Source organism: Xenopus laevis, chromosome 3S, assembly GCF_017654675.1.
Source record: "Xenopus laevis strain J_2021 chromosome 3S, Xenopus_laevis_v10.1, whole genome shotgun sequence".
Lineage (NCBI taxonomy): Eukaryota > Metazoa > Chordata > Amphibia > Anura > Pipidae > Xenopus > Xenopus laevis.
Window position 1 is genome coordinate 119,584,085 of NC_054376.1, and position 19,124 is coordinate 119,603,208.

The 19,124-nt window shown below is 40.5% G+C and overlaps 1 protein-coding gene across 1 annotated transcript in view; it reads left to right on the top strand.

Moving 5' to 3' along the window:
* diaph1.S (diaphanous related formin 1 S homeolog) overlaps nucleotides 1-19,124 on the top strand; it is a 172,559-nt gene that overhangs the window by 70,195 nt on the left and 83,240 nt on the right. Inside the window, exons 13-18 of the mRNA XM_041588777.1 lie at nucleotides 432-547; nucleotides 1,861-1,925; nucleotides 5,065-5,244; nucleotides 11,463-12,056; nucleotides 13,075-13,189; nucleotides 13,884-13,892. Coding sequence (XP_041444711.1) covers nucleotides 432-547; nucleotides 1,861-1,925; nucleotides 5,065-5,244; nucleotides 11,463-12,056; nucleotides 13,075-13,189; nucleotides 13,884-13,892 — 1,079 coding nt within the window. The remainder of the gene's footprint in view (nucleotides 1-431; nucleotides 548-1,860; nucleotides 1,926-5,064; nucleotides 5,245-11,462; nucleotides 12,057-13,074; nucleotides 13,190-13,883; nucleotides 13,893-19,124) is intronic.

Below are 19,124 nucleotides of genomic sequence, written 5' to 3' on the forward strand. Positions count from 1 at the left end.
AGTCAGAATGCCAAAAACTCGAAAGTTTTTTTTACCATAAAATCCAAATTCTTTGTGGAAAAAAAAGTCCGAATGCCAAAAACTCGAAAGTTTTTTTTACCATAAAATCCAAATTCTTTGTGGAAAAAAAACCTAGAATTTTTCAGAATTTATTAACACAGATGGTGTTAAAAGTCAGAATAGAAAAGTACTCAAACTGAGACCTGCCTAGTTCATGTAGAAGTCAATGGCAGAAGTCCCGAAGATATCCTGATCTGCGCTGGGTTACGAGCAATAATCTGAAGAGTTTATGGTTTTCTGGCAAACATTTGAAAAAATCTTGAGTTTTCAACCGTCAAGGATTTGCATAAGGCTTCTGACTGGGCTGAGGTCCTACTTTGTTACTATGCAAGGTTTCATAGGTTGTAATTACTTGCCTCTGTTTCCCATAGGCCACAATACTATAAATTGATAGATGAAGTTATAGCACAGATAATCCTTCAAAGAAACGGTGCTGATCCAGACTTCAGATGCAAGCATGTAAACGTCGAAATTGAAAATCTGATTGGTAAGTGCTAGTGGATTTTTAAATTAAAGTGGACCTGTCACCCAGACACAAAAATCTGCATAAAATAAAATAAAAGTCCTTTTCAAATTAAACATGAAATCCAATTTCTATTTTTTATTAAAGCATTCATAGCTGTTGTAAGCTCATCTAAAAATCTCAGCTGTCAATCAAATATTGTCTGCCACTCCTCTATGCCTTAGGCAGTTACTTTCACTTTCAATTCAGCACTTCCTGGATGTCACTGCTCTCCCCACATTCCCCCTCTCTCTTTACCATTTAATTGTGTAGTCAGGACATGGGGATGGACATCAGGTCCCCCATTCTGGTGCACAAACAAGATTCTGAGATGATACAAGGCTTGTCTTAATAACAGTGTCCACAAAATGGCTCCTGCCTGCTTGCTATAATTAGCAAATAGCATAGGCTTCCACAACTGATGCACATTCATTCACTTTTTCATTAAAGGGATTCTGTCATGATTTTTTATGGTGTAGTTTTTATTTCTAAATGACACTGTTTACACTGCAAATAATTCACTCTACAATATAAAATGTCATTCCTGAACCAGCAAGTGTATTTTTTTTAATTTAAAATAGTGGTGTGTAGGCGCATGTCAGGTAATTGTGCCTGGTCATGTGCTTTCAGAAAGAGCCAGCAGGCTGTTGTTTCTCCTACTCAATGTAACTGAATGTGTCTCAGTGGGACCTGGATTTTACTATTGAATGTAGTTCTTAGATCTACCAGGCAGGGCAGCTGTTATCTTGTGTTAGGGAGCTGCTATCTGGTTACCTTCCCATTGTTCTGTTGTTAGGCTGCTGGGGGGGGGAAGGAAGGGGGGTGATATCACTCCAACTTGCAGTACAGCAGTAAAGAGTGACTGAAGTTTATCAGAGCTCAAGTCACATGACTGGGGGCAGCTGGGAAACTGACAATATGTCTAGCCCATGACAAATTTAAAAATGAAATATAAAAAAATGTATTTGCTCTTTTGAGAAATGGATTTCAGTGCAGAATTCTGCTGGATCAGCACTATTAACTGATGTGTTTTGAAAAAAAACATGTTTTCCCATGACAGTATCCCTTTAAAAAGAGGTTCAACCACAGGCTGGTTGCTTCTCACATTTAAGGGGGCCACTATATTATAACTTTTTACATTATGTTGTAATTGTGCAGAAAAACGAGCCATGTTGATTTGGTCATATACCTAATAAAAAAGAAAATTGCTTTGTTGGAAACTGGATTATTTTCATAGCTCTGATTTCTTTTTCGTTCTTTTTCTAATATATTGTTGCTTTTTTTTTTTTAAACTGCAGATCATTTAATTGACAAAAAGAAAGTAGAAACAAGTGAGGCAAAAGCACGGGATCTGGTGAAAAAGGTACACAATAAGGAGATCTTTTTGGGTTCAATTATTCATCAACACAGTTAGGGACCTTCTACCCTGGATAGAAAGGGATACTGAGGCACATATATGATATGAGTCTACAATTCTTGCCATTTGTAGAAGTAAAGAATAACATTGTAATACCCTTTTATGTTGATTTTACCTTTAAAGGGAAGTTTTCAAAAAAAACACTGATAAATAGGGTTGCCACCTGGCCGGTAAAAATGATGGCTGATCCCAATGTTATTAATAGGGGAAAAAGGTAAATATGTAGGAAGACCGGTATTTTTTTCCAGAAAAGGTGGCAATCCTACTGACAAGTGACTAGTGGATTATAATGGATTCACCGTTGCTTATCCCTAGGCTGTCAAAAGCTGTAGGTGTTCTAACACCTTTGGTTATCAGAAAGGACACACAGAAAACTAACACAAAAGAAGTGTAAAATATGCTCTTTAAATGTGCTTTGTGCAAGGAATATAATATCTCTAAGGCATCTCATGCTGGCCAGTTATAAAAAAAAGAGAACAGAGCACTATAAAGAGATTTCAGAAATTCATAGTGCTGGCTTATTGCTGGCTGATCTGCAGTTCAGTTCCGCCTCAGGCACCTTTACCTTATAATCTTTGGTTTATTTAGTTATTTTTTTTCCCCCTCACTTGGTGAGGATTAAAGCATCAATGTTTATTACTTGGGCAGCTCAGCATTTTTGACCCTTATCTGCAGTGCAGAGCTCACATGTTTACTTTTTCAATTTAAAAAAAATAATTTAGCTGTCAGCGTGAGAAGAGATAGTGCCGCGGTTGAGCTGTCGGGTGGCCCCACCCAAGAAATTTCATTCCCAAGCGCGATACTGCTGATGGGGTGGTCTCCATGCCCCAGGCTGATAGGGGATAATTGAAGTTGTGACTGGGATGTAATTAGAATGGCCAGCGGAGTGTTTGGAAGCTTTTCCAATATTTCTCATGTACTGGCCAAATTGTTTTTTTTTTCTGTTTGCTTACTGCAGTCTTGAAATTTAGTTTCTTACCAAATGTGTAACACTGCATCGAATGCCATGTGGGAAAACCCATAATACATTAATTACTTGATCCAAATGTCACTAGGGTTGCCACCCAGCGGGTATTTTACCGGGCTTCGCCCCTTTTGCGTCACAGACCGCCCCCTTTTGTTCCCAGGTATAAGAGGGTTGTGGGTGCACTCCTAAGGCCATATAAAAACATATTTAAATACAATAATCCCGTCTAAAAAAAGAAAAACAGTAAGCCCCCATACCACGTCAAGGTAAACCCCATACAGCGGTCCCTAACCTGTTTACCTGTGATCAAAATATAAAACCTTGGTTTCAATCTGTGGACTTGATCCTCCCCCGCCACCTGCATATGCGGCTTTTGAAGGGGAGACTGCCCAGACCAACGCCCATTTTTTAAAAAAAATAAAATGTGATTGTGAAGAGACTATAATTGAAACCAAGGTTTTATATTTTGATCACAGGTAAACAGGTTAGGGACCGCCGTATGGGGTTTACCTTGACGTGGTATGGAGGCTTACCAATTTTATGATCATAACTTTGTAACAAAAAACCCTGTTTTTCTTTTTTTAGACAGGGGATTATTGTATTTAAATATGTTTTTATATGGCCTTAGGAGTGCACCCACAACCCTCCTCTTGAACCCTTTTGTTCCCACCCCCCACCGGCCGGTAAAATTTCTAAGAAAAGGTGGCAACCCTAAGGGGCCGATTCACCAAGGGTCGAATATCGAGGGTTAATTAACCCTTGATATTCAACTGGGAATTAAAATCCTTTGACTTCGAATATCGAAGTCGAAGGATTTTAGCGCAAATAGTTTGATCGAACGATCATCCTTCGACCAAAAAAACTTAGGAAAGCCTATGGGGACCTTCCCCATAGGCTCACATTGAGTTCTGTAGGTTTTAGATGGCGAACTAGGGGTTGAAGTTTTTTCTTAAAGAGACAGTACTTCTACTATCGAATGGTCGAATAGTCGAACGATTTTTAGTTCGAATCCTTTGATTCGAAGTCGAAGCCGTAGTCGAAGGTCGAAGTAGCCCTTATTGCCTCCATTCTATACTAATTCATATTTATATTAGTTTTTTGTTTTACCGATTATTTAAAAAACCTGGGAGACTGGTAATAAAATGCAAGTTGCTGGAATGCGCTGATTGCAAACTAATTGCATTTCATTAAATGCAGTCAGTGCAGGTCTTCTAGCTTTATTTTTTAAGTGTCCACAGTTTTTCACCTGGTAAACTTGTACAGGTATGGAATCTGTTATACAGAATTCTTGGGATAAGGCATCTTTCTGCAATTTGGATCTCTATACTAGTGATGAGCGAATCTGTCCCTTCTCGCCGGAAAATTCTCAAAATGGCAAAAAAAATTTGAAGTCAATGGGCGTTGTTACATGCAACTTTTTTTACGGAACAATTTTACTTACTCAATGGACGTTTTTTTATGGCGGTCTATTTCTGTCCAAATGCATTAAAGTCAATGGGCGTTTTATTCTTTATTTTTGTGTTTCAAATGTTTTATTAGATGTTTCACAAAAAACAGCAAGGGAATAATAACATGACTGCTACTTTCCTGCAGGATCAAAATCACATAGCAAGTAACACACAAGTGTGCTAGTTCAAAAAGAACTCCAATATGAGATAAAAATTTTGAATAACCACACCAAATGTCTGCTGCAGTTTTGTGTAAAAATTCACACATGGCGAAATTCGTAATTTAGCCGCGAATCCATGGCTGGCAAATACATTTGCCCATCGCTACTGAAAAAAAAATCTTATAAACATGAAATAAACCCAATGGGTTTTGCCTTTAATAGGGATTAATTATAGCTCAGCCGGGATCAAGTACAAGGTGCTGTTTTGTTACATAGAAAAAGGAAATAATTTTTAAAAAATTTAATTATTTGATTATAGTGGAGTCTATGGGAGACGGTCATCCTGTACTTCGGAGCTTTCTGGATAACGGGTCTCCGGATAACAGATCCCATACCTGTATTACTACATCTTTTTTTTTTTCAACACAAAATTTACTGCTTACGCTGCATTTTGTGTTCCTTTGGTTTCTTACAGTGTTTTTACTAATCTGCCTTTCTGTTTTGCACAGTTGGATCTAGAGCTAACCGCACGCCATGAGCTCCAGGTGGAAATGAAAGCCAAAGAGAATGATTTGGAACTGAAAATAACAGAGCTGCAGGGGGAGAAAGAAGCTTTAGGTTCCGAAAAGCAACAGATCGTTGCTGACAAGCAAAAACTGGAGACAGAACTCACCCAGCTTGAAGAGAAGGTAACCCTTCTGTAAGACTTAACGGAACGTCCATGCCCATGATCGTAATCTCAGTTCATAGTTAGTTATGATTGCTCATTGCATAACTGGATAATTAGGAGGGGATTACAATCAGTAATGAGGTATTGGCACAATCAGAAGGTAGGTGTAGCCTTAAAGTGGACCTTTCACCTACACATAAAAAGTTGTATAATAAAAGTAATTTGCAAATTAAGCATGGAACCCAAATTCTTTTTTTTCATTAAAGCATCCATCATAAATATCTGAGCTGTCAATCAAATATTACCTGCTCCGCCTCTATGCCAGAAGCATAGAGGTGGGGCAAACAATTACTTTCACTTTCTATTTAGCACTTCCTACATGTCACTGCCCTCCACACATTCCTCCTCCCTCCTAATACTCTATAATTTGGTAGGGTACTGTGCATGGTCTTTAGGTCCCCCATTCTGAAGCATACATAAGGGGGGTGATACACAATTTGTCTTAATAACAGTGTCCAAAAAATGGCTCCTGCCTGCTTGCTGTGATTGTGTAATTCCAAAACCAAAGGAAACAAAATGTAAATAATAAATGCAGTGTCAGTACATTTTATTTTGCTCAACTAACATGATAGAAAATAATTTGGAATTATTTCCCAGGGCGACAGGTCCCCCTTAAGGAAGAGGTGGAGAAAGGTTAGCGGTGGTTTATGGCCAGAAGGTTGGAAAGGCCCATTGTAGCAGAGTGTAAGGGATAAAAAGAATAAATAAAACAAAATGAAAAAAGGCCCAGTTATACATTCAGAACGGTGGGGGGCATTTATTATTAAACAATGAGTCGCCTTTATAATAGGGATGCACCGAATCCAGTTTTTCAGATTCGGCCGAACCCCCGAATCCTTGTTGAAAGATTCGGCCGAATACTGAACTGAATTCGTGTGCAAAGTGCGTGGCTAAACATATTTTTACTTCCTTATTTTGTTTGACGAAAAGTCACATGATTTTAAGGATTCAGTCCGGCCAGGCACAAGGATTTGGCCAAATACGAATCCAGCTGAAAATGGCCGAATCTTGGCTAAATACCAGGATTCGGTGCATCCCTAATTTATAAACACTGGGCAAATTTGCAACCAATCAGATGTTTACCCTCGGTGTTCAACTTGCAGCTGGCCATAAAAAAAAGCTAATCACTGATTGGTTGCTATGATTTACTGCCCAGGTGCAAATTTGCGCAGTGTTTATAAATGCGACCCATTGTTTATTCAACCAAAGGGTAATATTTAGTACAGTATGGGTAATATATTCTTACAATAATTGTATTCTGTCACAGTAACAAAACCTCTCCGTTGAGAGTAAGGGCAGAGACACATGAAACGATATGGGGAGATTTAGTCGCCTGGTGACAAATCGCCTCTTCTCTGGGTGACTAAACTCCCCAAACTGCCTTCCCGCCGGGTAGAATCGAAATCACCGGCGGGACGGCAGTCAGAGCTCTTCATCTTCCGAAGATGCCTCACAAGGAAGCTTTTGGCGTCTTCGGAAAACAAAGTGCTCCGACTGCCATCCTGCTGGCGATTTCGATTGGGAAGGCTTTTCGTGGAGATTAGTCGCCGCCGAAGAAGAGGTGACTAAATCTCCTTGAGTCCTCGTGTGTCTCTGCCCTAAGAATAAGCAATCCACAAACTTTAGTTGCATATTGGCGTATCAGAACTGTTAAATTATTGTTGAAACTGGTTTAAAACTTCACAAGCAGAGTGATGCAAATGAGGAAGGAAGTTAATTAAGAAATTCTCTTTTCAGTATGGCTGAGACAGATTAGCTTGCTGCAACATCCGTGATAAACCAGAACAATAACATCATTTTCTATTTGCCTGTGTATACTGTGTGTGTGCATAAATTAGAGCAGCTGCTTTTAGCCCAATGATGCAGAACGGGCAAGTACTTTAACTATAATGTCCTGTCTCAATTTCAGACGGGTAGAATGTGAAATGTAGCGTTCAAAAATGTGAAGTTGGGTTGTGGAAGATTACAGTAAATGTGCATTGCTTTTAGAGCTTAAAAAGCTTAAACGCCTTCTCGGCAATGGAATGCACTTGGAACTAATGGTTTGGCACAGGAAAGCCTGCATGATATCTGAATATGCTAATGCATTTATGGCTGATCTGCAAGAAGAACATTACATATACTTATAACTATCTCTTTATATCAAGGCCAGAGTAGAGTAAACTCAAACTATTCCCTTCCTGCATTTAACTGACAATATGTCTAGCCCCGAAGATTCGTACGACCGGATCTTTGCGTCTGTGGCCAGCTTTACAGTGGCATAACTAGATATTACTGGGCCCACAGCAAATTATTTCTCAGGCCCCAAAAATGTTTAGGGTTTTACTTGTTTTACCAATATTTATTGAAACAGTATATGAATTAGGGCCTTATGGGACCCCCATACCTTCTGGGCCCCCCTGCAGCCGCTTCCTCTATAGTTACGCCACTGCTAACTTATAAGGGAGTATATAACTTAGTTTAAAGGGATACTGTCATGGGAAAACATGTTTTTTTTTAAAAAAACGCATCAGTTAATAGTGCTGCTCCAGCAGAATTCTGAACTGAAATCCATTTCTCAAAAGAGCAAACAGATTTTTTTATATTCAATTTTGAAATCTGACATGGGGCTAGACATATTGTCAGTTTCCCAGCTGCCCCCAGTCATGTGACTTGTGCGCTGATAAACTTCAATCACTCTTTACTGCTGTACTGCAAGTTGGAGTGATATCACCCCCTCCCTTTCCCCCCAGCAGCCTAACAACAGAACAATGGGAAGGTAACCAGATAACAGCTCCCTAACACAAGATAACAGCTGCCTGGTAGATCAAGGAACAACACTCAATAGTAAAAGCTAAGTCCCACTGAGACTGATTCAGTTACATTAAGTAGGAGAAATAACAGCCTGCCAGAAAGTAGTTCCATCCTAAAGTGCAGGCACAAGTCACAGTACTGGGGGCAGCTGGGAAACTCACATATGTCTAACATTAAATATAAAAAAATATAAAAAAAAGGTTTGCTCTTTTGAGAACTGGATTTCAGTGCAGAAGTCTGCTGTAGTAGTACTATTAACTGATGTGTTTTGGAAAAAAACATGTTTTTCCGTGACAGTATCCTTTTAAGTAGAGATAATGACCTCTGTGTAAACAAATTAGTCCCTACTAGATGTTGTTGTCGCCTCTGGCTTACATAAACAAATTAGTTACAGGGGCCTATCCATGCATAGCTGAACTTATCCATCCCCCTTCCCTTTCATGCTGTTGCTGTGAAGAACCAGGAATTTTGAAAGTGAAGGTACTTTAATTTTCTCTAGTTCAACAAATAAATTAAGGCCATGCATTTTACTATTAAAAACAGCAGGCAAAATGTATGATCAGCTCAAGTCCTGTCCAGGGAACACCTTTAGAACAGTGAGCTATACCTACTAACCATTTAAGGGCATATTTTAATAAAGTTTGCAGATGGCACCTTTCTCGGGGTTCAGGTATTTCATCTTATAATTTTTGCCTTTGTTTTCAAGAGGTTGTGCAAAATCACCGGGTCCACACTGCCACACAATTTCAACATTAGTTAATTGCAAGTGAGAGGGCGTTTGAACAGAGCGGAAAATACAGAGAACAAAATGCCATGTTTGCCATAAGCATAATTTCTTTAAGCCTATAAGAATTGCCACTGTCTGAACTGGGAAAGGGGACTTTCCTGTTGTGCTGAATTAGGTGTCCATTTACAATGCCCTGCAAATGTATTCACCCCCTTGGCTTTTTACTTATTTTGTTACAGTCCAACCTATAATTTTAAAGTTTCTTACTCTTATTTTATGTGATGGATCTGCACAAAATAGTCTAAGTTGGTGAAGGGAAATGAGAAAAATATATTTAAAAAAAACCACCTGAAAATTGGCATGTGTATATTTATTCACCCCCTTTGCCATGAAACCCCTTAATCCTGGTGCAACCAATTACCTTCAAAAGTCACAAAATGAAGTCCACCTGTGTGCAATCTAAGTGTCGCATTATCTGTCAGTATAAACACATTTTCTGAAAGACCCCAGAGGCTGCAACACCACTATGCAAGAGGCATTACACCACGAAGACCAAAGAGCTCTCCAAACAAGTCAGGGACAAAGTTGTTGAGAAGTCAGGGTTGGGTTATAAAAAAAATTATCCAAATCTTTGATGATCCCCCGGAGCACCATCAAATCCATCATCTTTAAATGGAAAGGACATGGTACCACAACAAACCTGTACAGCAACAAATATATCTAAGCATAAAACTTCACCAGTAGAATAACTCAACGAATTCAACAGGTGCTCCTGCCCCAGGCCCTCATCCCAAGGGAGCAGACAATCCATATGTAGGTAAACAAAAAGTTGGAGCAAGGCACTCTGATAGGTCAGACATAGATCAGACTGATGATAAGTAAAAATATGAAAATTTTATTTATATAAACATCTCTTGCCTGACGTGTTTCATGTCACTGGGACATTTAGTCATAACAAACCTGCCAAGAGAGGGCCACCCACCAAAACTCACAGACCGGTAAGGAGGACATTAATCAGAGGCAGCACAGAGACTAAAGGTAACCCTGAAGGAGTTGCAGAGTTCAACAGCAGAGACTGGAGTATCTGTCCATCGGACCATAATAAGCCATACACTCCATAGAGCTGGGCTTTATGGAAGAGTTGGCAGAAAATCATTACTTAAAGTTAAAAATAAGAAGGCACGTTTTGAGTTTGCCAAAATGCATGTGGGCGACTCCGCAAATGCATGGAGGAAAGTGTTCTGATCAGATGAGACTAAAATTTTACTTTTTGGCCACCAAGGAAAATGCTATATCTGGCGCAGACCCAACACATCCCATCACCCAAGAACACCATCGCCACAGTGAAACATGGTGGTGGCAACATCATGCTGTGGGGAGGTTTTTCAGCAACAGGGACTGGGAAACTGGTCCGAGTCAAGGGAAAGGCGGATGGTGCTAAATACAGGGATATACAGGTGGGCAAAACCTGGGTCAGTTTACTTGTGATTTGAGACTGGGATGGAGGTTCACCTTCCAGCAGGACAATGCATACTGCTAAAGCAACACTCGAATGGTTTAAGGGGAAACATTTAAATGTGTTGGAATGGCCTAGTCAAAGACCTCAATCCAATTGAGAATCTGAGGTCAGACTTGAAGATTGCTGTTCACAAGCAAAAGCCATCCAACATGAAAAAGCTGGAACAGTTTTGCCTTGAGGAATGGTCAAAAATCCCAGTTTTCAAGATGTGGCAAGCTCATAGAGACTTATGAGCAACAAAACATGAAAAATCCCAATTGGGGTGAATACTTTTGCAAAGCACTGTATATGGTAGCAGTAATTATATATGTACCTGAGATAAAGCTTCTTCCTGCCTATTTAAGGTATGTTTGCTTTAAGAAGCCCTTATTGATTTTTGTAGGTCGTGTTCGTTCCCCAAGACAAGGTTGTGTATTAAAAAATCTAGAGGGAAATAAGCAGCTGGAATTGCGTAATCTCAAATGTTTTCCAATTGGCTTTGGGTAAATTCTTAGGGCAAACACTAGTTACCAAAGATGCTGTTGTTTCAGTTGCTACAACACACGGCCAACCTTGTTCCAAAAGTACAAAAAGAGTAGTGTCCATGGTGCATTGCAATCTTTTCACTCTAAATTAGGGATGCACCGAATCCACTATTTTAGATTTTGGATCCCCCGAATCCTTCACGAAAGAGTTGGCCCAATATCGAACAGAATCCGAATCCTAATTTGGGGTAGGGAGGGGAAACATTTTTTTACTTCCTTGTTTTGTGACAGTCACGCGATTCCCCTCCCCGCTTCTAATTTGCATATGCAAATTATGATTCAGGTTTGTGCCGGGCACAAGGATTCCGAATTCCGAATCCTGATGAAAAAGGCCGAATCCCGAAGCGAATCCTGGATTTGGTGCATCCCTACTCTAAATCAAGAAAGGGATTGTTTCAAAGTAAAAAGATTTTTAACATCCTAATGGTCTCCATTTACTTACATAAATTTGCACCAGATCCAAACTTGCCATTTGGGATGAATTGTATTAGTTACCAAGGTTAAAAACAATGTAAAAAAGCTATAGGTATTGTTACTGGCTGTAGAATACATTCTATTCAAAACTTGGAAGAAACTCTTCTAGATAGTGGTTAATTGTTACTGTTTTTCTGCAGGTTGAAAAATTGTCAAAGGAACTTGAAGTTACCAAAGAAGAAATGGCATTGATGTCCACATCTGCTGTTTTAATCCCTGTACCTCTTTCCTCTGGAAATGTGCCACCAGCACCTTCACTTCCTCCCTCCACTGCCAATCCTCCGGCACCCCCTCCTCCACCACCACTTCCAGGTGGAATTGGTATTCCAGCCCCTCCCCCACTTTCAGTTGGTACTTGTATTCCTCCACCTCTCCCACTTCCAGGTGGCACTTGTATTCTTCTACATCCCCCACTTTCAGATGGCACTTGTATTCCTCCAACTCCCCCATCTCCAGCTGGCTCTGGTATTCCTCTGCCTCCCCCACTTCCAGGTAACTCTGGTATACCTCCCCCACCGCCATTTCCAAGTGGCCCTGGAATTCCTCCTCCCCCTCCCCTATTTCCTTCTGGTCCAGGAGCTCCACCTCCACCACCATTTCCTGGTGGCCCTGGTGTTCCACCTCCACCACCAGGATTTGGAGGTTGGGGGGCACCAGCACCCTTACCATTTGGCTTGGCTCCTAAGAAGGTTTATAAGCCAGAGGTGCAACTGAAGAGACCCAACTGGTCAAAGGTATGTGTACTGATATACAACCTATGGGTTTTGTTTTGTTTAATGTATGTATAAGGAGGAATAAATGTATTCAGTGAGTGCTTTCTGCTATTGTAGTCTAGTTCTAAGGATATAAAATTGTCGAACATCAGAGAAGTTCCAGTGCTTGCCTTTTTCTGCCTGAAGCATCTGATTAATGGACCCTTGCCTTTAATTTCACTTAATTTCATTTTTTTATTGTTTATTTAATGTTTTCTGCCCTTTGCCTTGTAGAAAGCCATCCCCATGGCAACGCACATGATAATAATCACATTTCATTTAAAATATGCAAGCATTGGATAATTACCTTGCTCTGTTTTTATTATATTTTAGAAGAACTGGGACAAAGATAATGAATGTGCATATCTGTGAAATCCTTATCATACACTTCCCCTTCATGAAACTCTCTACACTCAGTGTGAAAAGTGTTTTTTTGGGACACAGGAAAATTCTCAGTTTCATAGTTAATCTTGCTTTTCTGTGCTTCTGTGAGTGTTGCAAAGCTATTTTCCTGAAAATTACATAAACACATGTTCTAAACTTCCTAATCCTTTGTGCAGAGAATTCTTCTTTAGGGTAGAGACACGCGCTGCAATTCGGGAGAGTAGTCGCCAGGTGACAAATCTCCACTTCTCCGGGGTGATAATCTCCCCGAACTGCCTCCCTGCTGGCTAGAATGAAAATCGCCGACGGGATGGCACTCGGATCGCTTCGTTTTCCGAAGGCACCCGAAGTTGCCTCACGAGGAAACTTCGGGCGACTTTTGAAAACAAAACGCTCCAAGTGCCACCCCGCCGGCGATTTTCATTCTAGCCAGCAGGGAGGCAGTTAGGGGATAGTAAAGTCATCCCGAAGAAGAGGAGATTTCTCGCCAGGCGACTAATCTCCCCGAATCTCAGCGCGTGTCTCTGCCCTTACCAGTTGCTCATTTGGTGAATCTTTGAAAGGTGCTTGTAGCCTGCACTTGTTCCATCAAAGCAATATGTAATTACATTTCCAGATCACTCCTACTGAGCTCTCGGAGAAATCTTTTTGGACTCAGGCAAAAGAAGGCCGTTACGAAAAAGAAGAGCTGTTTGCTAAACTAACCCTCACGTTTTCTCAACAAACCAAGTGTGAGTGTTCCAAGTTAAAGTGTATTTCCTTTATATTTTACTCCTCAGCTCTGTATTTGTTCATACTGTATTATATGTGTTTGATTCTAAACTGATACTGGTTCTGCATACGTACAATAATGCCTCACTCTATCTTTAGATGACATGCCTGTATGTAGCAATTATCCAGAATGCTTGGGACCTGAGGATTTCTGGATCAGTAACTACACCTCATTCCTGTACAGAACTGTCCTATAAGTAAATGTAATCCAGGGTTAAGAGAATTCATTTAATTTTAATTCAACTCCAAGGGGAAAACAATCCCAGAAAAAGAAGAAAACCCCACAAGAGAAGGTTAGGGAACCCCCTTACAAGTGACCACTCAGAACTCAATATGGGAGCCTTTCAAAAGTTAATGGAAAATGAACTCGACGAATGAATGAATCCCAGGGACGCCATACTTGCAAACTGCAGCCGTTTTAAAATGTTTTACTATGCAGAGAAAACATTTCATGGCAGGATATGTTCCCCATGAACATAAACTGCTTCTTTAGCTATGCATTGGATCTCCAGGTGGTAGTGTGTGTGCGGCTGTATAACAATATTGTTTCTGTATCACTTTAGAGATGGAAAATAGTCTGTTCATGAATGTTAATGTTTTCTGTCCCCTTCTCTTTTCTTTGACATGTATGAATATTTCCTGTCACGTCTACAGCTTCTAAAGGTGAGTTCAACCTTTTTCTTTCCCTATCCAGTCTATCCAGTCTATCAAATCATTGGAAAGATACTGACAACGGTCTCGAAGGAGAGACATTCTAAGCTGACGTGACAAGACTGAGTGAGTTCATTCCTGTGCAAGAAAAATTCCTATAGAATGGAGTTAAAGTACTCTTCAGTTAAAAGTTTGCGTTGTAGGCACCTGTGCGATTTGAACTTGTTAGGCAAGTTTATTTTACAGTTAATTTCCCCTGACCTTATGTACTAAAGCATTCCGCAAGGCTCAGGGAGCAGTATGAGTTGATTGGGGAAAATGAAACTTCAGCCGTCACTAAGCTCTACGTCGCACACAGAGAAACATTTTCTTTACCCTATACTATTATCAGGCTCATAGAATGAATAGTTGAAGTGGAGATGCCACACACAAAGCTACTGGGATAGATTAGTTGCCCATCGACAAATCGCTTCTTCTCCCTGAACTGCCTCCCCACCGGCTACAATCTAAATTGCCGGCGGGATGGCACTCGGAGCGCTTAGTTTTCCGAAGTCGCCCAAGTTTCCTTGTGAAGCAACTGGTCAGTTTTGGGAGATTAGTCAAAGCCGAAGAAGAAGCGATTTGTTGCTGGGTGACTAATCTCCCCCAGTAGCTTCATGTGCCCCTGCTCTAAGGGTAAGGCCAGACGAGGAGATTCGGGGAGATTTTGTCGCCTGGCGACTATCTTTTGCGCGACTATCTCCCCGAACTGCCTCAGCGTCTTTTCCACATATGCTACAGCGCAAAATCGCCTGCGCTAATGCACACGCGGCGATGCGTTCTCAATAGGCACCCAAAGTTGCCTCAGTGAGGCAACTTTGGGCGACTATTAAAAACGCATAGCCGCGTGTGCATTAGTGCAGGCGACTTTTCATTCTAGCCTATGCGGAAAAGATGCTGAGGCAGTTCGGGGAGATAGTCGCGCAAAAGACATGACGATAAGTCGCCAGGCGACAAAATCTCCCCGAATTTCCTCGTCTGGCCTTACCCTAAGGGTAAAGACACACAGAGCTACCAGTAGCAGCTACTTGACATGGCTACAGAACAGACAATAGTGATAATTGGCTTTGCTAAGATGCTACATGTGTTTTAGCAGAGGCCATTCTCAATATTGTCTACGGCAAGGTATTTTGTAGCCATGACAAAAAGCCGCTACTAGAAGCTCTGGAAAAAATACCCTACCATAGACAATACTGAGAATTGCCTCTGCTAAAACACCCGTAGTGTCTTCGCAATTATCCCCAATGTCTATTTTGAAGCCATGACAAGTAGCTGCTACTAGTAGCTCTGTGTGTCTTCACCCTTAGCAGCTGTTTGTTTTAGAATTGCAACTTGAAACCCACATTATACTTTTATTTGTGTCTGTTATAATTGTACATTGTTATAAATATTATACATATAATGGACGTGCAATGGGCAATGTTAGGCTTTTTGTCATCTTACTTTTCTTTGCTGAACCTCAAGGGAAGCCTTGTTGCAAAGTGCATTGCATATTTTGGCTCAATTTTAGAGCTGAACTAAAAGCTGTGGCTTTAAGACTTCATGTACTCAATCAGAGTAATTTACTTCTGAAGTGGCTTCATTGCACCTGAGATAACAGTTCATTCTGCCTTGTGGTATAACTTACAGGGTATGATATACCTTTCATTATAGGTAATATGCCTAATGTTTGATACTGCCAGTAGTAGGACATGAATAGAACCCTTTGACATAGATTCACATATGGTTGTTTACTCTGATAATGTAGGTGAAAGGCTTTATTCCTCTAAATAGAAGCAGAGCATCCATAATGTAATGAATCAAATACACAAAAACAACAAAGTACCCTCTACAGATGACTGTGGTGATACCTGAATCCCTACAAACATGGAGTTCATAGAGCATATATGATTGAAACACATCCCTTTATTTTAACATCATTACAAATAAACACATGCTCACACTTAGCACAAACATCATAAAAAGCCACCATTGAAAAGGGAAGCTCCCCAACTGCACACCCTGCTCTCTCGTCTGCATTCTGCCCGATGCTCAGTAATAACGAGGGATCTGCACCCTCGCCAAACAGTGTGTGGCAATTGCAAGTAGGACATCCGCCCTTGTGTGTTTATTTGCAGAAGAATGTAATGCTTCAGGGACCTGTGAGCCACATTCAAATGTAAAAAGAAAATACCCCTTGGGGTGCCAAATAATGACTGTAATTGGTTTTTGGTAGCCCCTATGTGGACCGGCAGCTTACAGGAGGCTCTACTTTGTATTATACTTGGTTTTTATGCAAATAAAACTTGCCTCCAAGCCTGGAATTCAAAAATAAGCCCCTGCTTTGAGGCCACTGGGAGCAACATCCAAGGGGTTGGAGAGCAACATGTTGCTCATGAGCTACTGGTTGGGGACCACTGCTTTTATAACAACATCATTTAATTCATTAGCATAATATACTTTATCCATTGGTGAACATCATCCAGTATAGAGTCCAAAATGCATGGTGTAGTGTAGTTTTTTTTGTAAGCTATGTGGTAGAGCAACTCATTTTAACACTTCAAAATTGTAACAATTTATAAACAAAGAAGCCAAAATTGGACAACATATTATTGCTGCCTTTCCCTACCAAACGAGGATGTGAGAGCCTTCCCTGGTATAGTGAAATCAACCAATGCAAGTTTAAGAGACTAATTTGGGACTTTATGACATGTAAATGCTCTCTGAGACATGGTGGAGAATCACTGTCTGATATTTATCTCTGAGTTGGATAATGTATGGCCTATTGCACAATGCAACTCCTAAAATAATGATTTATATTTTTTTTTGTACGTTAATAGACTGGCAATGAAGAGGGATAAGCATAAGTATTATTATCTTGTCTTGCAGGTAACCCACACAAAAACATACATTTGTGGAGTATACTTTTCTGCAAAAAATACAAAAGAGGAGGGTTGTGGGTGCACTCCAAGACTAAGTAAAAATGGGTTTAAATACAATGGAAGTGCTACTGATTTGGCCAATTAATCAATGTACATCCCCTTGTCCCCTGACTCATAAGTAATTCAGTATATATTCAAGTGCCCATCGTACCACCGTACACGCTTTACCTTATCAATATTATGATCATAACTGTACGTTACTAAAAAACCCTGTTTTTCTAAATACATGCACTTGCATTTATACTGAGGGACCAGGGAATGTGCATTGATTAATTGACCAAATCAGTAGCACTTCCATTGTATTTAAACACATTTTACTTAGCCTTGGAGTGCACCCACAACCCTCCTCTTTTATATTTTATACATTTCTGCCCCAAAATCTGACCTGTGTTTGCGCCAACAGGCAGATCCTGTGCCTGTTCAAGTTCTCACAGATAGAGTGAGCGCGCCAGGCCCTGGATCGGTTTTTGTATGCCGCCATAGCTGCGCCAGCCAAGAGAACTACTTATGTGCCATTAGCCTAAGGAATGATTGCTAGCTACGTACTTAACCAAATGAGTTTTTTCCAGAACCGTGAACTATTTAATTAGCAGACAGTGCTTTAGCGCAATCTGATGATAAGACTTAATAAATGGCACAACACGTTTGACCTCAGGAATGGATGGGTTTGTAGTATGTTCTTGTCAGAGACGGAGCCATAATGTCTCCTCGTTGAGCTGCATCTAAATGAGTTGTTTTGACTCACACTTGATTTGGGAGAACTTTGAATTTTAAATGTAAGCGTTGTCTTATTTGCTTCCAGAGAGACACACCCCTGCTTGACCAGTAATCCTTCTCCTAGTGATTCTTTGAGGTGATATCTCCGAAATGAGATAACAAATGGTTCCTTCTTTTAAGGGCAGTGACATGCTAAGGATCGTGGAGATAAGTTGCCCAGCGAAAAAATCTCATCTTCTTCGGGCGACCAACTGCCTTCCCGCCGACTAGAATGTAAATCGCCGGTGGGATGGAACTCTAAACCCTTCAGTTTCCAAAGTCGCCTGAAGTTTCCTCGTGAGGCAACTTCGGGCGACTTCGGAAAACGAAACGTTCCAAGTGCCATAGTTCGGGTACATTAGTCGCCCAAAGAAGAGTCGCTTGGCGACTAATCTCCCCGAATCTAAGGGGCAGATTTACATATGGTCAAATATCGAGGGTTAATTAACCATCGATATTCTACTGCCGAATGTAAATCCTTCAAATATCGAAGTCGGAGGATTTACCGCAATTAGTTCGATCGAACGAAAAATCGTACCATTCGAAGGATTTTAATCCATCAATTGAACAAATTTTCTACAACCAAAAAAACATAGGAAAGTCTATGGGGACCTTCCCCAAAGGCTAACATTGCACCTCGGTAGGTTTTAGGTGGCGAAGTAGGGGGGTCGAAGTTTTTTTTAAAGAGACAGTACTTCGACTATCGAATGGTTGAATATTCGAACGATTTTTAGTTCGATTAAAAGTCATAGTCGATGGTCGAAGTAGTCAAAAAAAACATTCGAAATTCGAAGTCTATTTCTTCACTCGAGCAAAGTAAATGTGCCCTAATAAATGAGCATTTTGTCTTTCTGCTTTCTTTCTGCTGTAGTTGGCTGTTCATCTAACCCCCTGGTGAGTGAAACTAATAAGGGTAGCTTCAAAACACTCCAAGCTTTTCCCCTCGTCCTCCTCCTCTCTGCCTGAGTGGAATTAGCATATTTATGGACATTTTAATTTTCCCTCTTTAGCTGATCTGATAGCAGTGGGCTGCACTTTAATTTGTTTCAATAAAAAGCTCCGATTTTTGAGGCAGTTTGAGGGAAGTGATTCACGCATTTGCATAATATGAATGTGCTGCTAATGGTCCTGCATTGGATGAATTATCTTTCTTTTTTAAACCTTTTTTCCCCCTCCTTCTTCCTTTTCATTAGCGTTTTATTCAGACCTGTCTTGCTGTGAAAGGTATCTGCCGCTTCCATTGTGTAATTATCTCCTGATGATGTTGTACAGAAGCGCCAGTTGGAACCAGCTGTCCTTAATTCCTATCAATGTATTAAAATGAGATCCTTGGCTGTGAATGCAGATTTTAACCCGTGGAAGATCAATAATAGGGGATGTAGGAATGATTACAGTTGGAATGTCCAATTTACCACATGCCTCGTGTGCTCATTAGTCTCCAGTTCAGGAGAGATGGATTCATCTCTGCAAATAAATAGGTGTCAGAAAATGACACAGCTGAGCGCCATACCTTAGAATTTTAGTTTTA